This window comes from Lissotriton vulgaris, chromosome 5, assembly GCF_964263255.1.
Source record: "Lissotriton vulgaris chromosome 5, aLisVul1.2, whole genome shotgun sequence".
NCBI classification, from domain to species: Eukaryota; Metazoa; Chordata; class Amphibia; order Caudata; family Salamandridae; genus Lissotriton; species Lissotriton vulgaris.
Window position 1 is genome coordinate 704,497,431 of NC_141693.1, and position 9,619 is coordinate 704,507,049.

At 51.2% G+C, this 9,619-nt stretch overlaps 1 protein-coding gene across 1 annotated transcript in view; it reads right to left on the reverse strand.

The window, feature by feature from the left end:
- Positions 1 to 8,261, reverse strand: part of LOC147711416 (protein transport protein Sec24C-like) — a 310,132-nt gene extending 301,871 nt beyond the window's left edge. Inside the window, exons 1-2 of the mRNA XM_086922136.1 lie at positions 8,117 to 8,261; positions 4,593 to 4,711 (exon numbers count right to left, since the gene is read on the reverse strand). Coding sequence (XP_086778262.1) covers positions 4,593 to 4,711; positions 8,117 to 8,261 — 264 coding nt within the window. The remainder of the gene's footprint in view (positions 1 to 4,592; positions 4,712 to 8,116) is intronic.
- Between the last annotated feature and the right edge of the window lie 1,358 nt (positions 8,262 to 9,619).

Sequence of the window (9,619 nt, forward strand, 5' to 3'; positions counted from 1 at the left end):
TAACAATCACCGGTTGGACAGTCTATTGTAGTTCTTACAGACTGCATAAAAAGTTCCTTATACTGCATGACACTCAAACACTCACAAAAGACAAAACCGCTATGGGTCATGTCCATCACCCAGTACCTTACCAGTCCACAGCAATAAGCCACCCACCACCAACTGAACAGGCATGTAACTGAAGCAATCTGCCACTTAGTGCTGGCCAACCGAAGGCTTTCATTTACCAATCAACGTGGGTCTCAACTAGCTGCATAGTATTATATCAGCTATGGGATGATAGTAACAAAGTCCATCCCAGCAGATCTCTGATCCATATCTTCCTCCAATCTATGCCTGCTTGGGGCCATACACTTTAAATAAGATATCGTAGAATGGTCAACCACGTGCAATAACCAGCTAAGTGGACGTCAAAATACCATAATGGGACATGTAGAGCTGTTCAAAGTTGCCAGCTTACTGAAAACCATCTACTGCACGTCTGTCTCTCAGACTTCATCCATCACACTGCTAAGATCACAGAAGATAGAAATCTGAATATTAAATACTAACTGCAGTTAACCAGCTACAAAAACAATATTTTAACATCATTACATAAGCTGCTCAAAGTTATTTAAACCTTGATACAAGGGTATGCAAACTTTTTATGGGCAACATCATGAGTGGGCTGGAGTGGCATTCTGGGGTGGGTGGCACCTGATACGGTCTCAACCAATCCAGAGATACATTAGAAGCCTCCCAGCATAACCAGGAAAAACATACATGAATGGGTCTAGTAAATCTGGATTCTGTATGTCCCTCCCTGTTCTGCCTGGCAAAAATCAGAATGACACTATCAGGGGAGGAATTTCTTGCCATCATCAGTGAATCTGACCTTTGTAATTTCAGCCTAGAGCTGCTCAAAGTCCCCGCCACCCCTGTGCCCCCTCCCCACCCCCCCACACACACTCGCAAACGGGTTCTATGCAGCAATTATTGACTTGCGGAAAACCATCTTTAAAGTATTACATAGAGACTAGTAACATATTAACTGTAAAATTATGAATTTTAGCTAAATTATATTCTGTTCTGGTTTCCTGTTGCTTTTAGCAGAACATCTACAGAACATCAGGTAATGTTTATATAACAAAAATGTTTTGATGGAGAACATTTTCTCCTTGCGATTAGTGGTTCTTAGAGTCTGCTCTCAAGTTTAGCCTTCGCTGACCCTGCCTTACTAGGGAACGGTTGACTAGAAGCACAAGTTACTTACCTTCGGTAACAATATATCTGTAAGAAACAGTAGTTAGTATTAGATTCCTTACCTTAGAATATCCCCAGGCGTCAGACTGGATCCGGAAAATGTTTCGTAGCAGTACCCCTGAGCGTCGGTAGGCGTCATCTGCAGATCCGCGTCCGTCGGCGCCGGGATGCCTTTGTAGGAGTACTTAGACGCCGCCCCCGTGCGCTGACGTCAGTTCTTATACATAGCTTTTCTGCGCCAGAAACGCAGAGCCATGATAAAAATCAACACTGGGGCCATGAAACTAGGGCCCTGAAAGGGGTTGACCGTAACCCTAGATATCGGTTCGCAGAACGGGGAGGATGGGTGGGGCGGTAAGGAATCTAATACTAACTACTGTTTCTTACAGATATATCGTTACCGAAGGTAAGTAACTTGTTCATCAGAAAGAAACAGGTTAGTATTAGATTCCTTACCTTAGAATAGATACCCCAGCAATACCAACCCTGGTGGTGGGTCTGCGAACCAATGATCACACCACAAAGTCCTGGAGAACGGAACGGCCGAAAAAGCCATCTCTCCGGACTTGGCTGTCCAGGCAGTAGTGTCTTGCAAACGTGTGCAGTGAGGCCCACGTTGCTGCCTGACAGATGTCCTTCAAGGAGACTCCCCGACCCAGGGCAGTAGTAGCCGCCGTGGCCCAAGTGGAATGAGCCTTCAGCCCAACAGGAGGCTCCTTTTTAGCCAAAGAGTAGCATACCTTGATGTACAACACGACCCACCGAGAGATGGTCCGCTGGTGCACCACCCGACCTTTCTTAGCGCCCACGTAACCAACAAAGAGTTGGTCATCCACCCGGAACTGGCGTGTGCGATCCAAATAGAATGAGAGCGCACATTTGGGGTCCAGACGGTGGAGCCTCTCTTCTGGGAGTTAGAGGCCTGGATGACCAGGCTCTCGGGGTGGGGTGGGTGGACAGGAAGCAAGGGTCGCCCGGAGCCAGGCTGTAGCGTCCGGCCACGTTTCTATCTACAGGGGGACCTGTAGCGGGCCTGGACCAGGTGCCCATAAGAATGTCCGATAAGGCCTCATTAAACGGCAGCAGAGGCTCAGAGGAGATTGCCTGCAGTTTAAGGACCTCAGTGAGGAGGTTAGTCCTCACGACCACGACGGGGAGTTCAAGGGATAAGGCCTTTGCCGCAAGCGTCAACACCACACTATAGGCAGCCCCCTCCTCCGTAGCCACGGTAGGAGGGGAGACAAAACCAGTGTCTGGCGAAGTGTCCAGACCACTGGCATCCCCAAGATCACCTGCCCAGTCCTGATAAGGCTGCCACTCACATGCCAGAGGGTCCTCAGACCCCTCCCAATCCTCCTCGCCACCTATCTCCTGATACTCCGGGTCAAAGGATGGGGCTGGGTCATAGAAATAAAAATCTCCTAGCGGCGTCGAATATGGCGCTGGGCGGCGCTGCACCCGAATCGAGGGTAGGACAATGGACGACGTCATCAGAGTACGACACCCTGGGGGCCGGCGCCGGCGAGGTCGTAAGGTCGACTGGCGACGACCCGGATCCGGAACCGGATCCAGCGGGACCCTGCGGCGCCGGGGCCGAAGCACCCGCCGGGGCCGAAGCACCCGATGGCGCTGGGGCCGAAGCACCTGGCCCTCTTGGGGACCTAGTCGGGGCCACTTGGCCTGAAGGCGCCACGGAAACAGACGGAGGAATGAGCGACCTCATGGCCATGAGGAAGGCCTCGATCTCCTCCGGTGTCACGATCTGCCCAGGGACCGGCAGGTATGGAGTAGGCCGGCCGCGTCACGCGAGCGTCAGGGGAGTCAGAAGAGCGATGTCGCCTCTTCGACTTCTTGTGCCTTTTACCTGAGGACTTGGAGCCAGAGGAATGGTGTCGACTCCCTGAGCTATGATGACTCTGGCCCTGCGACAGGTCCCTCGACCTCCCTCCGGACCGGGACCTCGAACGGCGCGGGTCGACTGCCGGAGCTCGAGGCGCTTGCAGGACCGCTCCTGCCTAGCCTTTGACGTCAAGGCCCGGCAGTCGGGGCACGACTTGTCATCGTGGTCGGCCCCAGGCAATGCAGACACCGGCGATGGGGGTCGGTAACCGACATCAGTCGGTTGCAGTCGACGCAGGGTTGGAACCCGGGCATCCCTTCCGGCACCGTCGGAGTCATTTGACTCGAAAAACAGATCAAAAAGATGCAAAAAGTTGTGTCAAAAATTGACTAAAGGGTACCACTTTCTCCGGACCTGCGCTTGCTGGCACGGAAAAAAGAAGAACTGATGTCAGCGTGCGAGGGCGGCGTCTAAGTACTCCGACGACGTCATCCCGGCGCAAACGACGCCGACGACGGACGCAGAGCCGCAGACGACGCCCACCGGCGCGCAGGGGTACTGCTACGCAAACATTTCCGGATCCAGTCTGACGCCTGGGGATATTCTAAGTTGAGGAATCTAATACTAGCCTGTTTCTTTCAGATTTAGGGCACAAGGAGAGGGAGAATGCTCTTTTGAGTATGTGTGTTAAGATAGGAATTTTTTTTAATACATTTATTTACACATAATCTGGGAATGGGAGCGGTTGGTGCTTTTTGGGAGGCGGTGGGCAAATGCCTTTCTGACCTCACAGGCCATATGGTTACCCACAATCCCAAACTGTACATGCTAGATGTACGGGGACATGTGATATTCCAGAAGCACGGAAAGACATGTGTCAGATTGAGACTTATGGTGGCAAGACGGAAAGTGGTCAGGCAATGGGGAGCACCAGAGTCACCAGACTTAGAAATGTAGAAAAAGGATATAGACTGGTACATGATAGGCTGAAAATATGTAAATGAGGGTGCCCAAAAAGCAGTCGATAAAAATATGACTCAATGGAAATCTGACAGAGAAACTTTGCAAGAGGCGCTGCCGATGTGAGTAATGGATGCGACACTACATGCTATGGTCTACGAATATGTTGCTCTGAAGAAACCTTTGAAAACTGGGTTAACTGGTCTCTCAAGTCAATGTAATGGATAAACTATGCAACATTCTATATTCTGTGTTCATCATGTAGTTCACCTCTTTGTTAAAAAAACAATAAAAATATATTTTTTTAAAGAAAAACGAAGCCTTCTTAGTAATAGGTCACCTGGGATTTTAAGTACATTTCTTACCTTTAGAGGCAAGTTATGTTATGCTATACAGCAAGTAACAAGTGCTGCAATGGTCACGTTTTGAAACCCAAGATAACTTTTACTGTTTAAATTATTAAAGGCTGAGCAATTAAAAGCTCTGTAGGAAAATATCAATGCAAATACAGCGTCTATATATATTAGATTGAAACTCAGATAAAAGATACCTGTCCGGCAGAGGAGGGGCTTGCACAGTTCTTTCGGTAGCAGGCAAGTATCTGTGCACACTGATTGATTAATGTGTCTCGTACAGTTTTTGAAGGATTATTCATGACACCGCGGAAAGCTGTAAAACAGAGACGAAATGAAAGACTTTAAAATTAATCGACATTAGCAACAATGCATTTAACAATACATAAGGTTTCATCTATCCAAACTGAAAACAAATTTGTCAACTAGTCTGGGGAAAAAAAAAGAAATGCATACACAAACACAATCTGCTATGCTAAAATAACAGAGCACCTTTATCGGGGGGAACAGTTTTGCAAGCCTAGCTCTCCACTGTAGTAATCCCTTCAAGTCAGAAACACTTTAATTGTTCTGCCTGTGCGCAAGAACCTGCTGTCTCGCCCATGTACGGAACCAGGAGCGTTGTTTACAACATGAATACAGAGCTTACAAAGATGGCTTATTTTTTCATGCATAACTACAGTGCAGCCGGCCTAAGTCTAAATATGCCATATTTCATAGACACTTGAACCTTAAAACTGCTCAAGCACACCCTACTTCTGGCCCAGGAACGCGCTCGATGCCCCCCTTGGCCAAGAGGGCCGTAACTTCCTCTTGTAGAAGTTTCAAGTGATCCCCCGACACGCGGTGGTACAGCGGTGGCATGGCTGGAGGGGACGCCTCGAAGGGGAGGGAGTAGCCCCTTCAGACGATTTGCAGCACCCACCTGTCCGATGTGACAGTGCGCCAGTGGTGGTGATGGCGGATCCTGCCCCCCACTGGCATCACATGGCCCTGAAAGCAGGGACTAGGAGGGTTTTGAGGCGGATGCTGCAGGTGTAGGTGTGGACTGGCCTCGCCGTTGTCCCCGACCACCGCCCCAGCGGTTTCCACGTCCGCCATCGCGCTGGATGGTAGTCTGCGGCACGTGGCTGGTAGGACGTGTGGGGGCGCCCCTTCCTTGGCCACGAAAGGGGCGAAAGGCAGCCGTTTGCTGGCGTGGGCCGAGAGGCCCAAGGACTTGGCCGTAACCCTGGAGTCCTTAAACCGCTCAAGCGCATGGTCTGCCTTGTTGCCAAAGAGGCGACGGCCATCAAACGGCATGTCCATAAGTGTGTTTTGGACATTGGCCGAGAAATTGGCGGACCTCAACCAGGCGTGACGACGAATCGCCACAGTCGTTGCCATCGCTCTGCCTAGAGAGTCGGTAGTGTCCAGCCCACACCGGATGGAATACCGTGCTGCATCTCGGCCCTCCACAAGGGCCTGGCCAAGTTTAGCCCATACCTCCAACGGGCATTCTGGCAGCACGGCTGCGACCGTATCCCACAGAGAGTGGGTGTAGCGGCCCAAGAGGCACGCGGTATTAACTGACCGCAATCCCAAACTCAGGGAGGAGAATACCTTCTTCCTGTTATTCTCATACCTCTTGGATTCCCGGTCGGGGGGAGCGACGGGTATGCGGTCTGGGAATTAGAGGCCTGGATAACCAGGCTCTCAGGGGTGGGGTGGGTAGACAGAAAGCAAGGGTCACCCGGAGCCGGGCGGTGGCGTCTGGCCACGTTCCTATCCACAGGCTGCCCTGCGCCGGACCTGGACCAAGTGCCCAAAAGAACATCTAACAAGGCCTCATTAAACGGCAGCAGAGGCTCGGCTGATCTTGACTGCGGTTTAAGGACCTCAGTGAGGAGGTTAGTCCTCACGGCCGCGATGGGGAGCTCAAGGCCCAGGGCCTTGGCCGCCCTCATCAGCACCACGCTATAAGCAGCCCCCTCTTCTGTAACCACGCTAGGAGGGGAGACAAAACCAGTGTCGGGCGAAGTGTCCAGACCACTGGCCTCCCCAAGCTCTCCTGTCCAGTCTGCAGAAGACTGACACTCACGTGTCAGAGGGTCCTCAGACCCCTCCCAATCCTCCTCATCACCCACTGCCTGGTACTCAGGCTCAAAAGATGGGGCCGGGTCATAGAAATAAAATCTCCCAGCGGCGTCGAGAGCGGCGCCGCTGTGGCGCCGGACCCGGATCGAGGGCAGGACCAGGGACGACGTCGTCCTGGGACGGCACCGAGGGCGACACCCGTGGGGCCGACGCCGGCGAGGTTGTGAGGTCCACCGGCGGCGACCCGGATCCGAACCGGACCCAGGGGGGCCCTGCGGCGTCAGGACCGAAGTCGCTGACGGCGCCGGGGCCGAAGCACCTGGCCCGCGTGGGGACCCCGTCGGAGCCGCTTGGCCCGAAGGCTCCGCGGAACCAGATGGAGGAGCGAGCGACCTCATGGCCATGAGGAAGTCTGCAATCTCCCCAAGCGTCGCGTCCTGCCCGGGGACCGGCGGGTGTGGAGCAGGCCGCGACACCTGCGGCTCCTGCGGAGCCGCGTGAGCGGTGTCGCCCGAACCCCGGCTGCGTCGCGCGAGCGTCGGGGTGAGTCAGAAGAGCGATGGTGCCTCTTCGACTTCTTGTGCCTCTTACCTGAGGACTTCTAGCCCGAAGACCGATGACGACTCTCGGAACTGTGGTGGCTCAGGCCACGCGACCGGTCCCTCGACCTTCGCTCGGACCGGGACCTCGAGCGGCGCGGGGCAGACTGCCGAAGCTCGAGTCGCTTACGGGACCGCTCCCGCCTAGCCTTAGACGTCAGGGCCCGGCAGTCGGAGCAGGACTTGTCGTCGTGGTCCAGGCCCAAACAGTGCAGGCACCGGCAATGGGGGTCGGAAACCGAAGTCAGTCGGTTGCAGTCGGCGCAGGGCTTGAACCCGGGCATCCCTACCGGCACCGTCGGAGTCGATAGACTTCGAAAAATGGATCAAAAAGGATCTCAAAAGGTTAGTCAAAAAGCGACTAGGGTACAAGTTTTTCCAGATCTGCGCTAGCTGGTGCGGAAAAAAGAAGAACTGACGTCAGCACGCGGAGGCGGCGTCTAAGTACTCCGACGACGTCATTACAGCGCCGACAACGGACGCGGACCCGCGGATGACGCCTACCGACGCACATGGGTACTGGTATGCAAAAAAATTCCAGATCCGGTCTGACACCTGGGGATATTCTAAGGTAAGGAATCTATCACTAACATGTCTTTCAGATACTAATTATTTTGCCAGTGTCTGGTTTTGCCTTGTTGTGCAATTTCAATAAGAAGCCAGCCAAGCAGTTTCAACCAGATGGTGGACCCCTCCCATTATACCTTGAAGTCAGAATCGTGTCATCATTTGCACGCTCTTGAAAAGTCTTATAAGAAAAAAACAAAGAAAGACAAAAATTGCAGCACTCTGAATCCAACACTAGAAGATGGAAGAACACACAGTATGCAATCTACAACAATAAGTTCTAGAGACTAGGTCAACCCCCTCTTTTTGCCAGTCTGACAAAAGCAATTAATAGTCCTGCACTTAGTTTAAAAGCATTAATGAAGTTCCAAAACCCAACAATACATTAAAGTCACTATATGTTGGCCTTGGGCACTGCTAAGAGGATCAACCTTGTTAAGCATTAAAATGTAAGTATGTTCAATACTCTATTCCCATACCAAATTTGGCGAAATAATTGATGAGTGTGTCAGTCTCACAATTCCGATACAGATCAGCCAGTTGAGTACAGCAGTTCAGGGAGAGGTTGTGGATACGGAGTCGACGTTGCCCTCCACAACTTGTGTACAGCACAGCACACTGCATGAGGAAAAGAAGACAACAAACAGGATAGAAGGTCAGAGATCTTGAGATGTAGATGGTTGAAATTAATATCATTACATGATTTGCAACACACCCACCTTTGACATGTTACAAGAAGATTTCACAGTGCTATCAAGGGATGGGTCCCAACTGTTGGAAGGAAAGATAGTGTGGCCTATAAAATCAACAGACTATGGACTGAAACAGCCAGTTTCCTGTATTTTTACAGAAGATGTGACTGAAAAACATGCACTGCTGTTACTGGTGCTGAATTCATAATAGGATTTTTTGTGGCTTCTAATACCAAGTTCTATATAATATGTTCTTAACATTAGGTATTATTTGTCCTGTGTTTTTCAACTAGAGAATAATGCGGTGAGGAAACATTTAAAGTGAACTGTGAAACACAAATTAGTAGAATAGGTTGCTAGCAAAAAAAAATGTGGTGAGGCTAGAAAGCAACAAAGCTTCTATCATTGAGCTATTTCAAAGGGAGGCTCTGGATGCACAAGTTACCTACCTTCGGTAACAATATATCTGTAAGAGACATTAGTGATAGATTCCTTACCTTAGAATTACACCCAGGCACCAAACTGGATCCGGAAAGTTTTCGTAAGCAGTAGCCCTAGGCCTCGGAAGGTGGTGTCGTGCAGCGCCGAGTCCGCCGTTGGCATTGTGGTTGCAGAGATGACCTTGCAGCAGCAACTTAGACGCCGCCCTCGCGCGCAGATGTCAGTTCTACACATGACTTTCTGCGCCAGGAACGCAGAGCCATGCAAGATACTGACCACTGGTGTATTGAAACTAGGGCCCTGAAAGGGATGACCTTAATCCTAGAAATCAGTTCGCAGAACGGGGAGGATGGGCGGGGCAGTAAGGAATCTATCACTAACTAATGTCTCTTACAGATATATCCTTACCAAAGATCAGTAAGTTGTGCATCTGAGAGAGACACGTTGGTGATAGATTCCTTACCTTAGAATAGATACCCCAGCAAAACCAAACCCGGTGGTGGGTAAGCGAACCAAGATCACACCAGAAAGTCATGGAGAACAGAACGGCCAAAGAAGCTGTCTCGCCAGACTTGGCTGTCAAGGCAATAATGCTTAGTAAAAGTGTGCAGCGATGCCCACGTGGCTGCCTGACACATGTCTTGCAGGGGGACACCACGTCCCAATGCAGTAGTAGCTACTGTCGCCCTGGTAGAATGGGTGCGGAGCCCCATCGGAAGTTCCTTTTTAGCTAGAGAATAACAGGCTTTTATGCACAAGACAATCCAGCGGGAGATAGTCCTCTTGTGCACAGACCAGCCTTTCTTGGCGCCTACGTAGCCAACAAAGAGCTGGTCATCCACCCGGAAC